The sequence below is a fragment of the Solea senegalensis genome, linkage group LG14 (assembly GCF_019176455.1).
Source record: "Solea senegalensis isolate Sse05_10M linkage group LG14, IFAPA_SoseM_1, whole genome shotgun sequence".
NCBI lineage: Eukaryota > Metazoa > Chordata > Actinopteri > Pleuronectiformes > Soleidae > Solea > Solea senegalensis.
Window position 1 is genome coordinate 11,956,620 of NC_058034.1, and position 24,358 is coordinate 11,980,977.

The 24,358-nt window shown below is 39.6% G+C and overlaps 1 protein-coding gene across 1 annotated transcript in view; it reads left to right on the forward strand.

Annotated features, from left to right (window-relative positions):
- LOC122781006 (adhesion G-protein coupled receptor D2) overlaps positions 1–24,064 on the forward strand; it is a 78,865-nt gene extending 54,801 nt beyond the window's left edge. Inside the window, exon 23 of the mRNA XM_044044492.1 lies at positions 24,033–24,064. Within this exon, the coding sequence (XP_043900427.1) occupies positions 24,033–24,049 (17 nt within the window). The 3' untranslated portion in view covers positions 24,050–24,064. The remainder of the gene's footprint in view (positions 1–24,032) is intronic.
- Positions 24,065–24,358: the final 294 nt, after the last annotated feature.

The following is a 24,358-nucleotide window of genomic DNA, read 5'->3' on the forward strand; positions in this document are numbered from 1 at the left end:
AAAATCTAATGACATCTTTTGATAATTGTCTGGTAAGTCATTAATAACTAATTAATATAATTTATGTAATTAACTCTGAAGCACAGGTGTAATACCTCCACAGGACTACTACCAATATAACACATGTATTTAAGCAGTATTAGTTTAGTGTAATACAGTTTTCTCTATTTAATTTAGTTTATAAGCACAGGTGATAAAAACTGAGCATAAATGACAGGGATTTAATTTACGTGAATTTATCAATAAAGTCATGTAAATCAAGTGTTAGGCTGTGTTTGGTTGTGTGGCAGGCGGCAAAGCAGCTTTTATGGCCTGATCAATTTTACAGTGGCTTATTGAATGGCTTTTAATGCCCGTCTTTATGTTCAATTGTATCTTGCAGCGCTTTTGGCACTCCAGGGCACGTGTGATTGCTCGCCAGAGAAAGGAGACAATAAATTTTAATACATCGTCTCTGCAAAATTACACATGCTTAATCATTGATTTTTATTGTTTCATCGCGATAACATAATCCCGGTGGGCGACGGCAGACAAAGGAGCTGTACTTAAAGCGAAAAGATGTTGAATTAGTTATGACGTTTTAAAGAGTGGAGTTGACACCATGAAATGATTGCATGACCGACTGTCTTTTGTCTAATGTACGCTGTATTGATTCGCCAGTGTAACTGTTGTATCCGTGGGCAGTTTGATGGAGCAAACATTTTAACAGGTGGAACTTTCTGCAGCAACGTCTCCCTCCCTGTTGCCAGTGAATGAATGTGTCTGTTTAAGGGGCGAGTAGATGATATAAAATAACAGCTATGACCTTTGTTCATTTACTAATGAACGAAAAGGAGACGAAACAGTACAGTACTTACGATGAATTTAAATGATGCAGAGGTCATTTCTGTGGCATGGATATACCTACAGGAAAGTCAGTGTAACAGTGTTTCCTTTTTTGAGTGTGAAAACCTTTTATTAAAACAATAATAATAATAATAATAATAATGCAGTTTATTTGTAAGCTCCTTTCAAACACTCAAGGTCACTTTACATCTGAAATACGTTTAGTAAATAAACAAGTACTTTTGAGCTGAAGTGACTCTCTATATGTTGCTTGTTTTCTCTGGCAAGAGATTGTTTAAATCATTTAAATAGTGATTGACTGGTTGGAAATTGTTTATGACATATTGTTATATGTCATAAAATGTACTAATACTGAGATTTTACAGGTTATTTTTACACATAAAAATACAAATGCAGATAGAATTATTTTATCTCTTCATAAATTGAAGAGAAAACTATTTTATTTACTATAGTCTTTATTATCACATAATTAATTAATTATTTGTCAAATTTTATTAAAGGGGTGCATTTTTATTTATTTCTAAAGGTATCTGAAATAGCAATAAATATTTTGAGTTAGGGCTTCTCTCCTCCTCACTGTCACATCCACTGTAATTTCACCTCAAGAACTAGAGAAAGAAAGATGAAATTTGAATGTGTGTGCGCCAAGATTTATTGTCTGTGCATAAAAAAGAAAATCGGGATCATTAAGTCCAACTCCGCTGCGATTGAGCTGATGAAAGCTGGCAAACACCTACACGGGCTTCATAATGCGTGGTGTGTGGGTGTGTGTGCGTGCGTGTATATAACATAAGAATGTGATAAGGTAGATTGATTTCTAATATAAATGGCAGAGATGTCTACTCACACTCGTAAAGCAGTGCCCTTTGTGTCCCTGCCTGGCTGCCTCATTCTGTGTGTGTGTGTGTGTGTGTGTGTGTGTGTGTGTGTGTGTGTGTGTGTGTTTGTCACCTCCTTAGGACCATTTCTGGCATAAATACCAACTTTATCAGGACTAGCTGTCCCCTCAGAGACAAAAAACAGTCCTAATTTGACAGAACTTAGTTTCTGAGGCTTTGATTGGAGTTATAAAGTATTTATGAAGTGTGTGCAGGTTAAGGTTAGGTATCAACTTGTTATTTATTAAGGTTAGGATTAAGGTTTTGGCTATGAATAACTGCACAAATGTATGTGTCCCGCGGTGTGTCTTGGTCTGTGTAGGGGAGATGGTTAGCGAGGGAGAACTTTGGCTGGGTGGACCAGCTTAAATTTCCTCCATGTTCATTCATTCTCTCTCTCTCTCTTGCTCTTACACACATATGACACATAAAACACACACAAACACACACCGGGGCGTGCAGGTTAGCCCTCCTCCACACCGGCACCTGCTCCGCTGAAGGTGAAAGAAGTGCTCACTTGAGCTCATTGAAAAGTAGATGTGACAGTAAATTTTTCAGGCCCTTGTGAGATGGGAGATCTTGTTATAGCAGTCAGGATGGGGGTCAGGGCAGTGGCTGCTTGATGATTGAGGAAAAGAGAAGTAAATTCATTCTGCTTCGGGCACTTTGTCAAGTGCCAGTAGCTTACCGTTGAGAGCCACTCACCCATCACTGTGTTACGGCCCCAGAGGTCACCTCCAACACTATAAATCTGCCTCGCCTCCTCGCCTCCTCGCCTGCAAAACCTATTGCCTTCCCCTGGCTGAGCACGAGCAGGGAGAGAGGCTGCAGCTGCTGCTGCTGCTGCTGCTGCTGCTGCTCCTGCTGCCTCTGCTCCTCATAGTTACTCAAATGAACAAAAGGCAGAGGGGAGAATTCTGTTGCTGGTGGGTATGGGTAAGACTGGGTGTGTTGTGTCACAGAAATTACTGTACAGTATGTGTACATTTAGACAAATAGTTGTGCAGGACTATGCATGAGAAACGATGGGTAGGTTGCAAGTATGCATACAGTATATATTGTATTGTAGGGAGGGACACATTATCTTTGTGCAATGAGCTTCCATTTGTTGGCACATTTTGAAAGTCATACAGTGTGTTTTTGCTTCAAAAATATGGTCTAAAAACATTCAGGGAAATAATGAGGAATTAAACAAGCTAAAAATCAATAAGATGGATAAGAAAATAAACGAATAACAGTTATCAAGGTGATACCTGCTCATCCTACCACAACTGTTTTTCTCGCCTGCCTCTCCTGACTAAAATTTTATGTTTTGTGATGGTCCACTGTTAAGCTTTTTGTTTACAGAAACAACTTTACATAAAAATACAACGTCAAGTAAAATAGGTTGGCAATGGTATGTTAGTGTATTATTTTACACTGTTTTTTGATTCACGTGTGCAAGTTTGCATGTATATTTGCATTGTGTGCATTTGCTCCTCAGAGTTCTAATTAAAAGGTCGCAGATGTGCAGGTGAAAGAGATAATTTCGTAAAGTCAATAAACAGCTTGTCTTGTGTAGATGCAGGCTCACTCTCATCACTCCACATAAACTAAAGACCCACAGGAGAGCGGAGAGATAGAGAACTTGGAGAAATATGTATTGCAGAAGATGAAGGCAGACAGGGAGATGAGTGATATGAAAAAAAAAAGTCAAGAGATGTAATAAAACAAAGTATGTTATAAGACAAAGGAGGGCAAAGAAAGTCTGTAGCCTAAAATTCAAACACCACAACCATTCACCATCAAACGGCATTACCTGTTCCACAGTTTAATATTCGCTTTTTACACACTATCACACAGGTTACACATGTAGTAACATTCCGTGTTTATTTTTGTAATTCAGATGAAACAGTAGGTCACAGTAGTGCAATGTTTTTAAAAGGAACTGCTCTCATTTTGGGCCGCAGTCCACCAAACCTGGTTGATGCCCTTTTTCTTCTGATGAAATGTAAGATTGGTGGTTAAAAGATTCTTTCAGCTTTTTTTTTTTAGGTTTTAAGTGCTGCCAATATGCTTTCCATAGTGCATTTCAACAAAAGGTTCAACAAAGGAAGGAAAATATGCTTTTTAGACAATCGGAAAACCAAAACGCATATAATTGAATTGTATGCGTATGGGCAGGGCTGTAGATGCTGTTCTATGCCTCATATTTTTTCATTCACAAAAACAGACACCAGCATACATAAAGCACAGGGGATCTGTTTTCTCTTTTCTAAATTGATAATTGAAATGTCAAGAAATTATTGATATATTTTGCCACATGCTAACATTTTTCCAGGATGGTGGTATAGAATTGAAATCCGGATATGGAAAACGACTCTGGGTCTGGTGGGTGGCTGAGGGTTTGTGTGTGCATGTAAGTTTTTTTTATGGGTTTTTTTTTTTTTGTTTCACATGCTTCTCCATATGTGTACACATTGTGATTGCTTCTTTCTGAAGTGTGTCACCGTACACTATAATTACACCTGTTCCAAATATGTGTGTGCAGATATGCATTCGGCTGCCCGTGTGCACACGTATGTGTACGAGTGTGCACACGCCTTTTAAGCTTTTAGTGTATGAATACCAGCCTGCTTTCAATATAGCCTCTTATTAGGGGGTGATTATCCTGCCTGCATCTGGCTTCTCTCAGCCGTTGACTGAAAGTTGGAGAGGCCAGGGGCGCGCTGGAAAGAGAGGAGTGAAAACTTCCTGAACCCGGTTTTCACCCTCCACCTCTCAACTCAGATGTAACCCGCAATCTCTCAAGAAACCACCTTATATCCACACTGGTATTTATGTATTTCTTTCAACAGAACAGCAGAAAACTGTGTGTATGTTTTTGCGCAACTAGTTTTGCGTGCGAGTGTGTAGAAGTTCTGCCTTTTTTATGCACTTCAACCACAGCAGTAAATCAAATGAAGTATTTAAATGAAATAACACTTAATTTTTAGCTCATTGGTAAAATGATAATTGTTCAGGGTAGTAGAATTGGACAAGGAAAAACAAAAAAGACAAAGCAGAAGAAATAGATTGTAGACGGGGTGAAAACAGTGTGCCGGGATCCCAAATGCTTAAATGGGGACTTGGTAGGAGCCCCTACATCAGCTGTCACCCGACGAACATCCAAAGACTTTACACCAGAAAAACACAATAGATTGGACAGATGGTCCCAAACAAACTGCAGCAGGTTTGATGCAATCAAAAGCTGTTTACCAGAGGCCGGCAAGTGTAGTGGATGCATCATTGTGCGATCATTTATTATTGTCTGTGTGCGCGTGCATGCGTGCGTGTGAGAGATGAATGAGTCCTCTGGTGTGTTGTTAGCAACCAAATGACAATTTGTAGCTTGAGTAAGATAAGTGAGTTGTTTTCTCATAATTAAGATACAATCAAAGACAACACACAATGGCAAAATACAAACAGTTTGATGACCGATTGATAGGTGGATTCCAGCCAACTCTGTGGGCCGTGACAAAACTTTTGGCTGATAACCAATAACCATATCAACATAAAACAGACCCCCCCTCCTCGTTCTTTGTTACTCACGCTTTCCCCTCCTTCCTTCTCTCCCACCCTCGCCTCCTTCAGCTCCACTTCATCTGCTCTCCTAAAGAGAGGCTCTGACACCTCAGAGTGATGAACTCTTTCATTGCGCTGACCTTTCTCCTTCGGACTAGTCACCCGCCTGCCTGCCCTCTCCCATGTAGATGAGACAGAGACAGATGAAGATATTTTGCAGTGTGTGTTCATGCATGGGCGTCAGTGGGGGGGGCGGGTGGGCAGGGGTATCATGCGGTGACACAGTGAAATTAGTTTTGGTGTTGGTGGATGGCAGATGACCCACCTTCAAATCAGTAGTCAACCAGGGAGATTAATCCAGACACAGGAGGCCTGTTGGAGAGCAGTCATGACAGGCTGTCAATGCACGGAGAGAGAGCGAGAGAGAGACAGGAAGATAGACAGATGGGGCACATTGGATCATGACAATGATATACCTACTCAGATTGTGTTTATGTAGCTACAGTATGTGTGGGCATTATGGAATTAAAAAAAAAAAAAATCTAGAAAAGCTCCTGAACTCAAATGATTTTAATCTAATTCTCGCAGGTCTCGCTGATTATTTCCCAATTAGAAAAACAACAAACACAACTGAAGTTTTTTTTTTTAAATGAGTACTGCTATGACCAGATTATATCGCACCGGTAAGGGCCTCCTATAATCTGTACTTAAGTCTTATGCTATTGCTTATAAAGTGCATACTGTTTTATTATTGAAGCTGAATAATTTTGTTTAAAAAATAAAAAAGACAGCTAGAGCGTTACTATGAGATACTTTTAAAATATTAACAACTCTATATTTTAGTGCAAGGATGAGGACATAAAGATATGAATTACTATATTAAAACCATTAACAGTATAAAGTATAAACTCTGATTCAGATATGCTGTATATGGTAGCCTTGACCATTCATTGATTTATTTGCTTTATATTGTGATTTGGATTTGAATAAGATTAACTGTCCCAATCCCTAGTAACTGTACAATAAATACAATTAATGTTTGACACTTTCCTACGAGAATGCTTGAAAATACAAACAGTTGCAATCAATCAGGGTTGATAACAGCAGATGGCAAGCCGTAGATGACCAAGAATCATCTTTAAGTCTTTGAACTCATTGTCTGTTGTATAGTTATATACATGATAATAGATTTGGCTTGTGCATTGGAAAAGCAGAAAAATAAAATATGCTTGTTATTAAAATCCATACACGAGAGGAAGTGTGTGTATGTTTTTCATTGACAGGAAATTAAGAAAGAAACAAGCAGTAACAGTGGTGTCCATCACAAGCTTCTGGCTTTTTGAGGTGTCCTTGAACAACTTTTGCACTACCTGCTCAGACTGTGTAAGATGATCCAGATGGGAGCATCATCTCAGTCTCTGAGAATATAAAAGGAGAGTCAGCATTACGTGAACATGGTATTATTGCTAGTGATGTAATGCTAAAAGGTCTATATTTGCATAGCACTTTTCGAGTCTTGATGACCACATATTCCTGCAGTGCATCTTTGTGCAGCACATTTTCTATCACACAGCTTTTCATACCCATTTACACATGCTGCCGACCCAGCTGTCAGGAGTGGAGCCGGGAATCAAACCCCAACCTTCAAGTTAAAAGACGACTCGCTCTACCACTGACCCCACAGTATAACTTGCCGTTTTTGTCTCCTGCTTTAATTGGCACCTATTCATAATTCTTTACCTTTGGGAGTCTTCTTTCCTTCTGTAGTATAATTGACTATAACAGTGCATACTATAGGTCTCATGGCTAAGAAGGATTTTTGTTTACTGTGATGATGTGATAGTTTTTTATTTCTTTTTTTCCAAGAAGATCCTGAATACTAAATGCTTCAGTGACAGATCACACTTCTCCACTTCCTACAAACACCATGATAGTTGATATTAGTCTATTTATGGATTTTAAACAGTGCTTGAATGTTACTTTCGGTTGACGACTTCCTTTTTTTTAGTAGAAAAATCACAACCTACAATGTTCAGGGGAAATGTTTGCGTCGAAAAGTGTAAAACTCTGTCGTGTCTCATTCACTTCAAATATGTAAATAGCACTATCTTACATGCTTTTATTCACTGCACTGTGATTTTAAGAAAGACTCCAGGAATACAGTGTGTGCGCGCATGTAAAGTGTGTCTTCAGTTACTTTACTTTTCAGTGGAGCTGAACACTTTTGGCAGCAGTGCAGTGCCAGACCTCCTTACACACACACTCCCTCTCTCTCTCTCTCTCTCTCTCTCTCTCTCTCTCTCTCTCTCTCTCTCTCTCTCTCTCTCTCTCTCTCTCTCTCTTTAGGTCAGCTGTCCATTCCTTGTGTTCCAGAGAGACTGGAAAGTCCCTCGAGCCAAAGCTTCAAAGACACTCATCAGCATAGAAAGGTAACTGAATCCACTCGCACACATGTGTGCGTGTGCATACACACGTTCGCACAGTAGAGTATATATAAGTTGCTGTTGCTTCAGATAATAGGGCAGTCGGTGAATGGCGGCATTTGACCTTTGACTTAAGGACAAAAACAGACTGAACTCTGGCGTTGAACTATAACTGTGTTGGATTAACTCAGTTACCAGCAGCACGTCTGATAATCCCCACTCACGGAGTTAGCACTGTGTAATTTCATTCATCTATCTCAGATTGATGCTGTAAAAAAAAGAAAGATAAAAATTAATATATAAAGTAAAATAAACATTATTTTTTAAATAGAAAATTAAAACATGTTATTTTTAAATATTCATAATTATTTATGGTAATACTAATTTAGATGTAGTCATGCTTATTTCCTTTTACACTGTAAAATAATAGCAGTTTATACTCCTTTTTAGAAGTGCATTTTCTTTTATTTTTCAATATCACCAGTTTCTTTGTCTAATTTGTAATAAATATAATAATAATAATTATAATAATAATAATAATAACAATAAGATAATGATTTTTGTGGAATAGAACTACTTTCAGGGCTTAGCAGAGGTCACAGTCTCTCTCACTCAACTGAAATAAATCGAAGCCTCCAATGCCCTGATCACACTATGCATAATCTTGTCCCCCTGGTGGCCAGTAGTAGAACCACACACATAACCATATAATTGTTAAACAGTGACTTTCAATTAAGCTAAATGTAGTTCTTTTGTGTTAGGGTGTTGTAGAAAATCTCATCGTTAGAGTTGTTGATGTAGTATTGTTTAAGAAATAGAAAAAAAGAGGTGCCACTTTACATGAATCACAAAATACTTCGACAAATTATAGTTTAAATTATAGTGTGTGTCTTTGCCTTTGTTTATATACACGCGTCAACTGAGCCTCTTTTATACGTAATAATGGTTTAACAGGTTGATCAATGGCACAGAGCGGTATTTGTATGGAAAAGTATGTTTTTTTTTCCAAGAGATCTCGTGATTCTGGTCATGATCTCACTTCTTCTGTGTTTTTTTCTAGCCCTGGTGCCGTTAGTCTGCTCAGGTAATTAATCCTGCAGAGTCTGTATAAAAATAATTGGTTAATTACTGGAAATTACTTTCTTAGAGTTGATTTTACAAGCAGCCTTGTTCATTTCATTTCATCACATAAAACTTGGATTGGATTTAAAAGGCAATTCTTAAGTACAGTAAGCATGAGTGAGTCCCAGGACTGACATGCACTGCTTTTGTACCTGCACGTCCTCCATAATGCAGGAAATGATCATACAGTTTGGCAATTCTAAACCATATCATGTAAAGAAAAAGAATATGTCTAAGCTATGTAGCAGATGTACTGTAGTGCTATTTGCTCTGAGATAAATAAATCAAAACACAAAACACTCTATGACCTTTTTAGGGTTCCACTTTTGTTTTCTCCCTGCCTCTTTTTACTTTTGGCAAACTGCTACTGCACGATAACTTCCAACTGCCGTACCTGAGTCCTGACATGATCGAAGCTGACTCTGCTCTCCACCCAGCTTTGTTTTTCTTCGCAGCTGTTGGGTGGTCCATGTCTCTCTCGCGCTCTCTTTCGCTCTCGCTCTCTCTCTCTCTCCGTCTCACTCATTGTCAGGTTCACAGCGTCTGTTTCTCTTTGAGTGCTATGGGAGCCAGGCATGGTCTGAAACTCAATACCTGAGTATACACAATTAAGTTCACACCAGAGGTTATTGGGTGGAAGTGTGTTCTCGTTCCACAAAATGTGCGAGGCAGTCAAAGGATCGAGGGTATGTGTGTGTGTTTATGTGCTGCTGGTTAGTTGGTCAAGGTTAACTAAATTATGGGGGTTGGGGTCTGTGTGTGTGTATGTGTTTGAGGTGGTCTGTGAATTTCAGCACAGGCAAGAGACAGAGCTTCTGTACTGGTTGGTTGTTGCTGTTAAAAACGTTGTCTTCACAGGGTGTGTTGGTCCAATCGCAGTCAAAGAAAAGATTTTAGGAAGTGTTGCTATTTTTCTTTTTTTTTCTTTTTTCATGACGTGATTCATGATGCAATATTTTTGTCTTACACAGTGTTGATGTACTTTTTAACTTTTAACCCGCTGGAAAAGAATTTACACCTCTCATCCAAACAGAGTGGTTTCATGCTAGGAATAATAATAATAAAAAAAATTCTAGAATACTTAATTATTATGAAATGTACTTTGAATAACTTTACAATTCTATTTTCAAGTTAAAGTTATGAAAACAAAAACCTGAAGTTGTGTTCCATAGAACAGTAAAACAGTATCCCTGGTTTTGCTGCGTTAGACTCACCCCAACCGACCTTTTTTAGCCCGTTGAGTTGGATCAGTTAGCAACAGCTCCTTCTCAGTACTGTTCACACGCGATTGGGAGTCCCATGACAGGCCAGCTGGAACCTCCACTCCACCCACACGCACACACACACACACTCACAGAGAAAAACCTTACCCCTGAATGATTGACGGGCTACACAGCTAGTGGTGGCTCCATAAAGGATTTCACTCTTTCTCTCACTGTGTGTGTGTGTGTGTTTGTGTTGGGACTTCCTGATTTTTGGAGAGGGGGACTCTGCTGGTGTCATGTCTGTCAGCAAGTGAGCTTGTGAGATATGAACTATGTTAAACCTGATGTGTGAATTTTACAGCTCATATCTGATGGTTAACTCATCACTTGTCATATTGTTGTATTCTGATTAGAATCTAGCAGCTTTTAGATTACAGCTAGGAAGAGACTAGAGAGTCCTTATAAATGCAGACTAATTAATTTAATTCAGAATGTGTTAGCAGTTCTTTAAATTAATATGAGGGAATATTTTAATCCTCATTTTAATTATTTATCATTCACTGGCTGTTGGTTAAGTCCTCATTTCAGATGCCACTCACACAAAAATGAATGCGCAAAGACACAGTAGATGCAATGACAACAATACCGCAAAGACATTACAAGATATGGGGGTGTGATGCAACTGTGCTCTATAATCCAACATCAGGTTGAGGTTATAGCATCAGCAAACCAGTCAAAAGGCTGATTTTAAGATTTAATTCAGAGGGATCTGCAGATTTGTAATATACTATCTTAAAATAGTGTATTAACAATTTAAAATGAAAAAAAGGGGTTTATTAAATAAACAACAACACTGTAGTTGTACACAATCACCAGATTTTGGTTTGTTACATTTGAACAGTATAACATATTTAAAATAATATTTGCTTGGGTCTTTGTCTCAATGTCCAAAAACAGGTCAGAAATGGAAAGTCATTCACCGGCTTCCTGCAGCAGCACAAGTGAAATTACCATAATAACCGCACGCTTTTCAGAAGGGTTAAAAAAGAAAAAAATATATAGACAATTATGACCTACATACATATCAGCTCGTCTTAAACCATTCTAAATATAAAGTAACTTATAGACCGTGTTAGAATAATTTAAAACCGTACAAACACACAAACTGACAAATGACAAATATTAACATGTAATATACATATTCATGGGCAAGGTACACAGTAAAAACACACATTCTATTCTATTATGTACTGTTATATGCCATTCAGTTTAAAGAGATTTAAAAATGACTCGTCAGGCCTTTCACAGAGATGATGCATCTAATAGAGTGAGAATATGGTTACTTTTCTCCCACTCCAGTTCCTTCACACACAAGTGCACATAAATATATGCAGAGTGACTGTTTGTGTTTCATGCACAGAGACGCATGCATTCATTTAGGCCTCTTCATTAGAAGTAGATGTGTCTACAGGGGAGCACTAGTCATGTTCCATTAATCCAAAGCAACCAGTGGTGATTGATCAATTAGCCCTGCTTAAAGCTGGGGCTCAGGCTAATCAATAGCACTGATCACTAGCCAAAGGTTGTTCATTAAGACCTGCTGCTTTGCATGAGTAGACTCCATTAGCATAGACTAAATGGGTTGTGAGGAATGCAAATGGTACTGTGAGAGCACACACACACACGCACACACAGAGGGAGACAGAGAGAGGCTCTTCCCTGTATGTCATGTTTGTAGTTTTGGAAGTGTCTTTTACATTTTGGAGATTTTTGTAACCATTTAAGGCCACGGGAAACATTTTTCTAGACATTTGTCTAGACATGACACCATTACAACAATTGTTTATATAAAGAACAAATATATTTTTAGTCTAAAAAGAAAATGCACATTATAATTTAAGGAATCCGGTGCCTTTATAGTGAATTTTGGCGTCATCTTCTTCATGTGGTGATGTAAATTGGCCCTCAAGTATACTTTATAATTATTTAGGGATTGCATACTAATTAGAGCTGCTGTGTCTGTTTTGTCAACAATACGCAAAGCAAAAGTCCTTGCCATTTTTTACTTTAGGACACTTTGAAGACACTATGAACAAGAGTGTCCATTACAAAATGTCTGATATTAATATACATGAGACATGCATGAGTATGCATATCATCTCCAAATAGTCTTAATGATGCCACAGTGAGCATTTCCGGCAGTATTTCCCTTTCTTCCTCCTCACTGTAATCCTTTTTTGTTAGTTACCTGAGAAACGGCGGATGTCGCTGCACCACAGCGATACTTTTGATCCACGACCCCACTGAACCCACGGGATCATCCATGGCCTAAAATACAAAAACACAGGCCTGACGCCACTGACAAACTCACCTTTCTCACCCTTTCCTAACCCAGTGGGGCAAAGGGCCATTGTTTCACTAAAACAATCCTTATTGAATTAAAAAGTGGCTGCATGCTTTGTTCAGCACGGCTGATGCATACTGCTGTCATGGGTCCTATCGTTAATGTGCCATCACTGCACCTCACATCCTTAGCAGACACAGGCAGCGCTGAGCTTATTTCCTCCATCTGTAGGTGTATGTATGTGTGTGTGTGTGTGTGTACTTATCTTTACCTCTGTAGGACATTTTCTGGCATAAACACTAACCTTGTCAGGACCATTAGTCCAAAACCTGGCCCTTATGAGGCAGAACTTTATTTTTGAGGATCTGGTTAAGCTTAAGACCAGGATTTGACCTGTTGTTAGGTTATGGTTAGGGTTAGGGTTTGGTTGTAACTGGTTATGGTAAATATTTAGGAAATGCTTTGTTTAGGCTTTTCCAAATAAGTGGACGTCACTGCAGAGTCCCAAGAAGAATAGCTGTGCAAAACATGTGCGCATGTGCATCTGTGTGTTAAATCTTTCAATAGACAGAAGAGCAGATACGGCTGTGATGTAACGGTGTATTATTTTACATTATATCATTAATGTCTAGTTAATCTACCACATCTACATCTAAACTAGTCTATAAGATGATGGTAAAGGAGCCTCCAGTTAAGAGTTAAATGTGTTTATTTATTATTTAAGTATTTCTATTGGATTTTTAGTTGACCTGATGCTTTGACATATTTGTCATATTAGACCATGGCCAAGCTCATTGTATAAAACAGCTTAAAAATAAGCATGTGACGTGTTCATTCAAGTTAACAAACCATGAATAAACCAATCTGAGTATTTGCCTCAGAAAGTATAAGACTTATACTATAGAGTATAAACATCAGATGTCAAAATTACCTTTTCTAAGCAGTAATTTTTATTGGTTTGTATAATACTTTGAATCAGATGAAACCAAAAGTGAATATCCGTTTTAAAACAAGGCTCGGGTTTAGGTGTTTAGGTTAATGATTGGATTAGAGTGTAGTGTGTATGTCAGTGTGTCAGTCTGTGTGCATGCATGTGCATGATTTAGCGGAAAGGAAGGGAGTTGGTTGTAGAGATACTGAGGCAGACAGGAAGAGATCACCCTGGTTTAGCCATGGCTGGGGTTGAGGCTTCTGGCTTCACAGACCCATGCATAGGTCTACAAACAGATGAATGGGGACACCAGTGCAAACAGTTACAGACATATTATGTGCTGTCTTCCTCGTAGCCTTTAAATAGTCACCTTTTACTAGTACTATTTGGTGTAATTTGTTCTGTTTACGTGTGTTTTACTCTTCCTTTTTTATGTCACTGCATGTCAATCAAAGCCACAGATAAATAAAATTGTGTCCACCCATCCCAGGTACACACACGCACACACTCTGGGACCTTTAGTACTGATATCCACAGAGTTTGATGAGTTTTTCTCTGGGATGGCATGACAGCAGAATGATATTTCCGTGTGCATGAGCAGTGGGTGGGTGGGGTGGATGGATGGACGGACGGATGACACCGCATCCACCCACCCTTGGGAGAGGAAGTCCCTATCAGAACACAACAGGAAAGAGACTGAGCAAAAACAAGTGCATGTCTTTTTGGACATTAAATCACTTCCTGTAGGGCTGTGTGTTGCCTCCCCCACCATCCTCAGCTTCCAACTCTCAACGTCGATGAACCACCCTTTTGTCGGTCGACAAAACTGATCAAGTCTTTCTATCCATGTGCTCAAACATATGCATGTTCCTGTTCATGGCTCACAGGAGATGAACTCACAGGAGGTGCATCTTCTGTGGGGTATTACACTGATGAGTGAAAGGACTCATCGTTAACCAAAAAAAAATGCATTTCCGCCAAGAGGTACATTGCAGTTCAACTCAACAGCACCGTTTGGAACTGTGAAACCTGGTCTCACTTGTGTTGCACCTCAGGTTGTGTTAGGCCAGATACAGTAAGTGAATAGCATAACATCATGTAACCTGCCAATAAGTTCAGTACACAGTAAACACTGCGGTACACTGTTATTCAGTAAAACAAAAAAATGAAATACAAATGCCCTCTGTTGTAATGCATGGTATTTTAAAATGGCACATTTTGTGTTTTTCCCCCATTACTGTACATTTTCTTAGTCGCCCAGAAGTGAGTCTAGCTCCACCCCATAGGTGCCGGATAACTGTGCCACAACAGGAACCCACAACGGTAGTTTGCCAAAAACAAGGAATAGTATGGATCACTTATTTTGATACCATTCACAAGTTTTGACATTCAAAATGCAAATTATTACGCAATATACCAAACTGTACCACTTGGTGTAAACTTCAAAACTACATTGTGTTGCCTGAAGAGCAGTCTATATGTCTATGTGTATGTGTGTGTGTGTGTGTGTGTAATGCTGTGCAGCCTGCCAGTCTGATTTATCTCTGTGACTTGCAGATGTGATGAGTATCATAGGATGCAAGTGCCATATAAATCCCTGCTCCCTGACAGATCACAAGCCCTGAGTGATCTGTCTGCTTTGATGTTCACCCAAGAACAAAAACAAAGAGACAAAAGGGTTTATCTGTGGTGGATGCAGGAAAAGGCCGTTTTTAATGGTAACAGGAAAAGACAATGACACCAGTTCTCATTCTAAATACTAAACTCTAAACACCAGCCTCTGTCTGCCTGGGTTGTCATTTTTTACATGTTCTGTGTGACTCTAAATGGAGACATTAGACATTTTACACAATACATGTATTAGTGTAAAAAAAAGGCTATTAAAAATGCAGTTCTGCCAGGCCACAGCTGTAAAAAACATATGACTTCCTTCCTGTCAGCCATTTCCTGTTTATGTCTGAATGCAGGTCAGTAGAGGGGGATGATGATAGTGGTCCCTACCTTATCCATTGTCATCCTTCCCCGGGTTTGACCCCAGTCCTGACGATGCAGGATCCTATAGCACCCAGTGCAGTCATTCCTGCAGCTTATACACCCTCAATATTATTTGCATTCTATGCTCTGCAAATGACTTAAGAGACCCCCCACACACACACACATGGATCTTCCTAAGGTGCCCTGTTTGTTTCATTTTCTGCTGATTTGCCTAAAACCGGCAGAAACTGCTGCTTTGAATGTTTAATTTAAGAGCTCATGTTCCCCTCTTTGTGTGGTGATTGGAAGCATGGACAGGTTTGATGAGGGGGCTCCGACTGGTGAAGTTGGGGCGAAAAAAAAAGGGGTTATTGAGACCCCCAGGTCTCTGGGCACAGTCATTAAAATGGCTTCTCGGTTTGGAGATGAGAAAGCATGCTCTGCACTCTGGGCTCATTGAAGATGCTCCCCTGCCTACTTGAAGCATCCATTATTTATGAGTTTTTACAAATTCCAACTGACGTTTTCATCAGTTGTGAATGTCTATTTCTGATTTAGATACACTGGGTGTGTCTGTCCTCCCCCTGATAAGATGAAAATATTGGTTAAATACAACTTCTTGATATTATAAAGCAAGACATTCACAGTCTGGCACAGGTTTATTATCACTTTAACATCTGTTAAAGATGTTGGATGGTGACACAAAGATTAATCATCTCTGCGTCAAAGGAAACAATTTTTGCTTACACTGGATTGAAATTAACCTTTCAACGTAAAATTTCCCTCCTATTTCCAAATGTACCATGTCTGTAAATTGTGTTTTTCAAATCACTTTTTGTTTTTTTAACAAGCAGTTGCACCTGACCACTCCAAATGAATTAATTCTTTTTCTTTCTGTACAGGAGCTATTTTTAAAAACATACATATATATATTAAATAATTACACAGTGGTGGAAATAAATTTACCGTGAAAAGGGGGAAAAATCTATGTATGATAAAGGAATTAAGGCCAATGGTGTTTTACATAATTTGTATGAATATTAATATGAATGGCATGAGTTGTCACTCTGCTGCCGACCACAAAAACTTGTGCGTCCATGGATGAGCTAGTATTGATCCATCCACTGCCCCGTGCTTTGGTATTCAGCCTCCGGCTTCACTCAGGCTCACCTCACCCTACATCACTCACCTCACATTAGACTTTGAGCTTGATATTCATCGATCTGTTAGACTCTAGTACACTCCTAGAGAGAAAACTTGTCAAATGCCAGTTAACATGAGCCACACCAGAAAACTCACCTACTGTCAATCTCACATTGGATGCTGGGAGTCGAGTCAACAATGGTGTGTCATCTATTATATATTTTTGTTTGTATGGGGTTTGCATCGATCAGATACTTATTGATATTGGTCCGATTGTAGCGACGATTACTTGAACAGAGAAGAAAAGTAGATTCCAATACTGTTGTGGAAATTCTTGCCTAAACCTTCAGTACCATGTGCGACTGAGAAAAGTACCTTTTCAGTTTCCAATACAGCCATCCGAGTTCAATAGATACAGTAATTGTCCCATAGTTAGTTTCTTAGCTGGCATATTGAGTTCATACTGTATGTGTGTATAAATGAGACTTGTACTTTCCAACAAGCTGCAAGCTGAGCCATTTCCTGAATCCCAGTCACCACAAACACTGTGGTGCTGAATTCACAGTATATCTACAAATTCACAATTTTCTTTGTCCTCGAGAAAATTGTTGACCTGCAGCTCCACTAGCCAATGTATTTTCATCCTTATTTTATAGCTGACATTAGTATTTACATTAGTATGTTACTCAACACTGGTGGCGATCTCTTACGGTTAGACTTTGCCTGGCATACAAAAAACACTGAAGGTAACTATTAAAAAAATGGCCAGATACACAGAAGGGACTTATTTAATGTCATTGTGATGTTACTTTTAAAATGCAGTATAGATATTACCTTGTGTTGCTTGTTTATTTCCCACACACCTCTGTCCCCAGCTCAGTACTAAATGGTTGTTGTTCTTAAAACTCAAATGTTCATTTCAAGCGACTTTGCCAAAATAAAGACAACCGCTTCCCCAGTCCTTCATAATGCCTCCTGTTTCGTAGCTTTGGGATGTGGTGAGTTTCTGATCTGGCATCATTCAATGGAATCGGAAGACTATTTGAATTTGTAGAGAGAAACGTTATTAATCCCCAAATGGGAAAACTTACTTGTCATCAAACAGTTCATACTCATACATACAACACTTCGAACAATACAATCAGTCAGTTTGGATAGAAACAAAGACTGTGCCATGAATTTATAGTTTCAAAACATAAAGCATGCACTGCTGTTTATGACTGAGCCACAGAACAGGGATTGTAATGATGTCCAACGGAAGTCGAGGATTGATGTACTAGGTAATATAGGTAAAATATTGATTCAGTGGAGTGTTCAGTGGTGATCGTATATCAACCTTCTTCCGAAAGTTCTTCATATAGTTTGGACCTTTTTGTGCAACATGAAGTCAGTCGCGGTCCTATCGCGAGTCCATAAGTGGATGTGATGAGCGAAGAAGGAAAAATGAAATACTTAATAAGCACAACTTTCTGCCAGTTAATTCTTGTGGTTTACAAGAATGAGCTGGCAGTACAGAACGAACATACTGGTTCAACTTTTTCCCTTCCTTTTTGAGGCAGTGTCGCAGTCGGTTGTTGTTCTTTAACATTATCATTTTCTGGACGTTATGCTTCCAAGTCTGACCTCTCTAAAGCTGATCCCATGTTTCCCACAGATCTTCCCTGGAGCCCAGATCCCCCTTAATCATATCTATGTTGATGTCTGTGAACCTCTGTTACAGTGTGACTCCCAGGCAAACGCCTGGCTCTCCTAAGTCCTCAGTAGCTTACAGTTACTTGTTGCTGTTCCAAGAGATGGAGAGCAGACTAAATAATCCAGTCAAATTTTGAATCACAGTGACAATGTGAAAGCAGCTGTTCACATTTGAAAGCCTGCCAGCAATTCTCTGTGGCATTCTGAAAGAGAGAGGGAAAAAAATGAGGCATCGACAGAGTGAGGAGATGAAAGGAAAGTTCCTTTCTGCTTGATTTAGTCCTCTTAAGCATTTTGATATTGATCTCAGCACAACAGACCTGAAGATGTAAGTGAAGAGACACATGCACAGACACTTAACATCCATCTGTTGATGCCTATACATTAGCTGAGACACAGGCTGTACACTAAAATGAGGCTGAATCCTTTGTCTTAATTGTATGTGCAGAATGCCGTCGGTGACATTCAAGGACACGCAGCATTTGATTTTTAAAGCATTGCTCTGTTTTTGCCCCATTTAACACAGCACTTCCTAGTAAAAACAAACAAACAAACAGCATTTTAAATGTAAACAAAAACTGAACTCACAGACAGTTTGGAAGGTAAAGTTCACTGAAACGTTGGCCTGTCAGTCGAAATGAGTTTAGTCATACTGTACATCACATCCTGAGGCATCTGGTTGAAATTGCCCAGGATCGTGATGAAAAGCAGTCAGTCTTTAGTGAAAGCAGCAGTGAAATCATTCGCTTCCTTTGTTTGACACTGGGCATGACTGTCAACTCCGCGCTGCATATGTCAGTGTTTTGCACAAGTGGTATTGTTCAGAGTGTACTTGCTTGAATTTATTTCCACAGATGTCAATGTAAAGAGCTGCAGAACGATCTTTACATATGTACACAGTATATGTTTACAGCAATACAGGTGTACGTGCGTGTGCGTGCGTGCGTGTGCATGTGTGTGTGTGAGAAAGAGAGAGATTGGTGATGATCCTGTTCTGTGTTGGTTCTTGAGCTCTCGACAGTAGGTCACAGCTCAAGGTTGCCACTGGTCCTGTCAGATTAAAAACGTTCTGGTTTTATGTGATGGGATGTGAGGCCACCACCCTGCCTCATTTCATGCTGCTGGCTATACATTTTACTGTATGCCTGTCAGCTTTAGTACGAATGAACACACACGCACACATGCACACCACAGTGTTATGATCCTTTCACTTACTCATATTGGAAAGTGTTATAAGTAGATTAATTTTGACTTTTTTGACAATATAAATGTGTATTATCCATAAAGTTGTGTGTGTGTGTGTTTACATAAATCTGTCATTTGGAGTGAAAAATCTGGTCATCGAGAAGTTCTCCAGTTACTCTAATCCAGCCCAAATAACTGAACTCTGTTCCGCTTGCATCACTTGCAAGTGATCTCTGGAGCGGTTCATCACTGGTGTGAACTCCACCTGCACCTTTCACTGAAAGCGTGGTATTAACAACCACAGCCAGAGGAGAAGAAGGGAGAACTGGGACGAGAGCCACTGATGGACAGAAATGAGAACGTCGCTTCCATCCTCTGTGTCTGGCAGGTCTCATTTCTTCCCCCTCCGCAGGAAAATAAGCACATTTTGGCAGAACATCATTACACCAAAGTGGACTCGCTGCTGTTCCTTGGCCACACATAGAAGGATGAGGGCAACACCTTTGGCTCAGGATCCTCCTGCCGACAGGAAGAAACAGCGGCAGCATTCTGGGGAAGCGATGCTAGCCTCGGCTAAATGGGCTATCTTACCTGGAGAGGAGAAAGAGTTGGAGCTTCACAGACCTGGATGATGGATGCCATTTAACAGCATTAGTCCTCTGACTGTTCCAACTTTCTGTTTTTCTTTTCCCGCTTCTCTCAGCTCCTCACTGAGGAATGTGGATAAGACCGCTGTAGTTGCTCCACCACGCATGCCCATCAGCCACCTGCCAGTCTTTGGAGTGTTAATTGTCACCAGAGCAAGACGGCAGATGAACATTAACCTCCATGATCTAGAAATTGCAAGGGATTTGTCTTCTTAGCCAACTACATGTCTGACCAATAACTGAGCAGTATTTCCGTCAGGTGCTGGGCTAATGAAGCAGACAATGTTTAGATTCAGGTATGTGACAGTAAGTTTGTTGGGCACTCTGCACATTCACATATATTTGCAGCAGTTTCTTGCCCTTACAATTCATAGGTGGATGTTCAGTTTTTTTTAAAAGTTCCACAATAATGTGTAAGTAATTGTCCGGGGATTGTTAAGAGGATGAAATACCCTCTGAATGGAATATTAGTGCGTATAGCTACCAATGTTTGTCCTCTTAATTCCTTGAAAGTTCTCTATTATTTTCTGCATTTATATAAAAATGTGAAGCACAAATGTGTTCATTCTCTTTACCCATGATTCTGCAGCTGATGAACAGTGTCATGACATTCAGGTTGTCATGTTATTGCAGACGCCATTGGACCTCTTTCTTTGTCGCTCCCATAAAGCACTCTTTGTGACACTGTCACAGCAAAGGTCAAGATTCCACGTGCACTCAAGCATTTACCCTCGCCACTTGGCTGAGGTCTGGCAAGATTAATTCTTTGTGCCTTGCTATCTCTCTGTGTGCCAGATTCATCTTTCTTACAATGGAGCCAAGCAAACACAGGGAAAAAGTGTGTTCCTGAAAGTGCGTGTGTGTTTTTAAAAGACATTGGTGCAACCGTTTTAACAGGGCGACTGTTTGAATTAGATGTTCTAACCCCCCCTCCGCTTGCTAAATGGATTTCTGAAGTGGCTGTAGTTGGAGGCTTTCAATCGGATGCAACCTTGAGTCCTTTTTTATGTGAGCTCTGTAGGATTTAAGTGCCGGTATAACATGAGCACGACTGAATGCATGCTCCTCATTTTTTGAAATTGAAAAATCTCCGAAGGCTCTCCCCATTGTGCAGGCAATTAATGGAATGCTGGCAGCGAGGTTCAGGTGCTTAAAAGTTGTATTTTTTCTCTCTTTCTCGCTCTCTTTTAATGACTAATAAAAGATAATCATCGGCGGAAAAAACATCATAATGCTGTAGGCTTCCTCTTTATGCACAATGATGTATAATGCATGTTTTGAAATGAAACAGCAGCGGCCTTCGAACCATTCCATCTACAAACCTTAGCGTATTTGTTTTGCATGCCACAGTGAGGCTTTTGCATAACAATCAAGAGTGTGCCGATTAATTTGATCGTTACATTTTTAAACTTTGTCCATCAGGCGCCCCAACAGCCCAGTTGCTGTTTGGTGTAAGTGATTAGAAAGTTGGCTAATTGCCTCTCTGAAGAGTTGTGCTGCTCCTTCTTTCGCCTCCTTGTTGCCTCCACCAGTCGTAACATTAAAGCAGATAAATAAACTGTAATTCATCAATGTGATTTCTAAGGCAAAGAATAAAATGGCAGTGGAGGTAAATCCTGTTGGTGGTCACTAGGAAGAAGTTTTAAATTATAGATAAAGTTAATTGATTTGCACTGCATATAGTACATTAATGTGATGTTTTCAGATGTTAGGATGTGATGTGATAGAACAGCTTTACTGACTAATTCACCATAGTCTTTCATGGTTTTGCCACCATGTGTTGCAAGGTGGGTGTTTTATTTTATTTCGTTTCGGCTGGCTGTGCTTTTCTCAGGCCCCTTGGGCCTGCAGGCCTGCCTGAAACCTGACTGAATAGCAAACAGGCTGATTCCAGCACTCAGTTGCATCTTCTCTTGCAATCTTGGAACACTTCCAAAAGCCTCTTTTTTCCGGATGCCCCCAGTCTCTTCTTCTCTCGAATGTACTTTGACAATGCAGGGAAACGAACAAACACATCTCAGTAAACACGAGTGATGTGGTTCCAGAGTTTAAAAGCTTCAACAATGGCAGACACAACTTGGGGCAGTTTCTGTGACGGAAAGGAAAACTTGTTTAGAAACTGACAGCATTGCATGTGTGTGTGTGTCTGCGTGTGTGTGTGTGTGAAGAAAAAAAAAACTGTGGGTGTGTGCTTATGGTGCTTTTGGCAAGTTATTCATTTGTTTTCCTTTCTTTTTTTCTTGCTCTCTGTGTGGTTATCGTTTGAGCTGGTCGGTTTGGAGTTGATGTCCACCTTCGGGGATGCACATAGCATGCATTTATGAGTATTTTCACCTGAGGCTGCACTTGTTAGAGTCTGCGGATAAATGTATATACATTATTTATACAAATTCACGGCAAGTGAAAGTAGGTTTAACACATTTACAGACAGGAGGCCAGGCACTGCAAGCCAAGCTGCAAGTGAGGATTGTACGCTGTGCGCTGGGGATGGAGCTGGCCGCTTGCCTGGCTGTGACCTGCATTCCTAATCTAGCACGAGAGCACTGTTAACATTATCGGCAGTCAAATGATAAAAAAATGAAGGTTAGAGTGTCCTAAAATTAGATTTCTATGCACAAGAGATACCAAAAACGCATTGGATTTGGATTATATTGATGGACTTTCTTTATGTGAGAATTCTGACGACTTGTAAAAGTTCTATATAGTGTTGTACATGTTGGAATATCAAATCAATTGTATTTCAAGTAATCAAGTAATTGTATTTTTGCTGCACAGTTTCCAAAATTCCTCTAATTATTTTTATGATACACACGAGTGAACTTGTAGGAAATATTTTTTTTTTTTATAGAGCAGACGAAGCCACGGCATGCCTTAAAAACCAGAATTGCACTTTAAGATACCTATATGTATGAAATGATCCCTGTCAGTCATGCTAGGATGATCATCACTATAAATGTCCTGGAAAAGTCCTGGAAAATAATGTCTGGATTTATTCTCTGGAAGAGTGGGAACCCTGAGAAAGGGAAGGGCTGACCATGGATTAGAGGGAGTTACGGGGTGCATCAAATAAAAGGGAAATGGCAGAGGTGCTTCACTTTGACATCTGAACACTCTGGCTGCATGTCATGTCTCATGTAGGATTTTTAAAAAGAATGATTTAAAAATTGTATAAACTGGTACCAGTTTTTTTTAAAAAAAAAAGCAAATAAAGTTTTCAAGATCATTCACTAATCTAATGTCAAAAATCAGTGTAATAGCAGAGTTGTGTGTGTGTGTTATTAGGTCATGGAGGCGTCATTTATTTTTATTTTTTTTTAGATCAGTTGACTCAAAGTTTGAAAGACTTTGATCAAAGTAGTTTTCAACACCGGTTTCACTGGTTATTCAGACTAAATCAGCCACTAAACAGTAATTGAGAGGTTTGATTAAAAACATGATGCGGCATTTTTGATGAAGATTCAGATGAAATGTATGCAACACTGACAAAAATAACGCCACTGAATCATTGTAAGATTGTAAAGCAAGGTAACATTAAAATAGAAAACTATGTTTGCATACTGGCATTTTTTTTAGACTTTTTAAAATGGAGTTTTTTTTAATATGCTGGACTGTACAAATACTGTGTGCTATAATTCACCTTCCCCGTATGAAGAGGGAAATATCTCCCAGTCCTCTCCCTGACATCCCACTGTATTGCTAACCTCATTCTATTTACAGTGTAAATAAATGATGTTTACCTCACAACAAGAACTGCACTAGTTCAGATCCCGGTTCGACCGGGAGACTTCCTGTGCCGAGTTTGCATGTTCTGTGTGTGCATGGGTTTTCTCCGGGTACTCCGGTTTCCTCCCACTGTCCAAAAAATGCAGATGTTAATTGGACACTTTAAGTTGCCCCCAGGTGTGAATGGTTGGTCAGGCCTACAATCAGGCCCCACCTTTCGCCCTATAAACAGCTAGGATCGCCTCCTGCCTCCCTGCACCTCTCATGTGGAGGATAAAGTGGTAGAGAATGGATGGATGGCTAAATATTTGTTTTCCTGAAAATGTCTTGGCATTTAACTTAGTTACTTACTCACCCACCTCCTTCTCCTATCCAGGATCCTCCTCCCTCTGAAGTGGATGCCTTGCCAGCTGGTTGTAGTCTTCATGTTCCCATGGAGCTGGAGTTCACTACTTCCTGTTTCCCTCGCAGCCCCGCACCTCAGAAAAGCTACGGTCTTGTCTACATTGACTGACCTTGTTGGTGTGATGGTAATAGTCATTTCATATTGTGATTTTTTTTCTTTCTTCTTTTTTTTTTTTTTTTTTTTAAATATAGTTGATAAAATATATATATATCATTCCTTTTATTATACCCCAATTTTCCCTTTAACTTTAAATTCCCTGTCATGGCACAAGCATATTATGTTGTCTAATTCCCTCA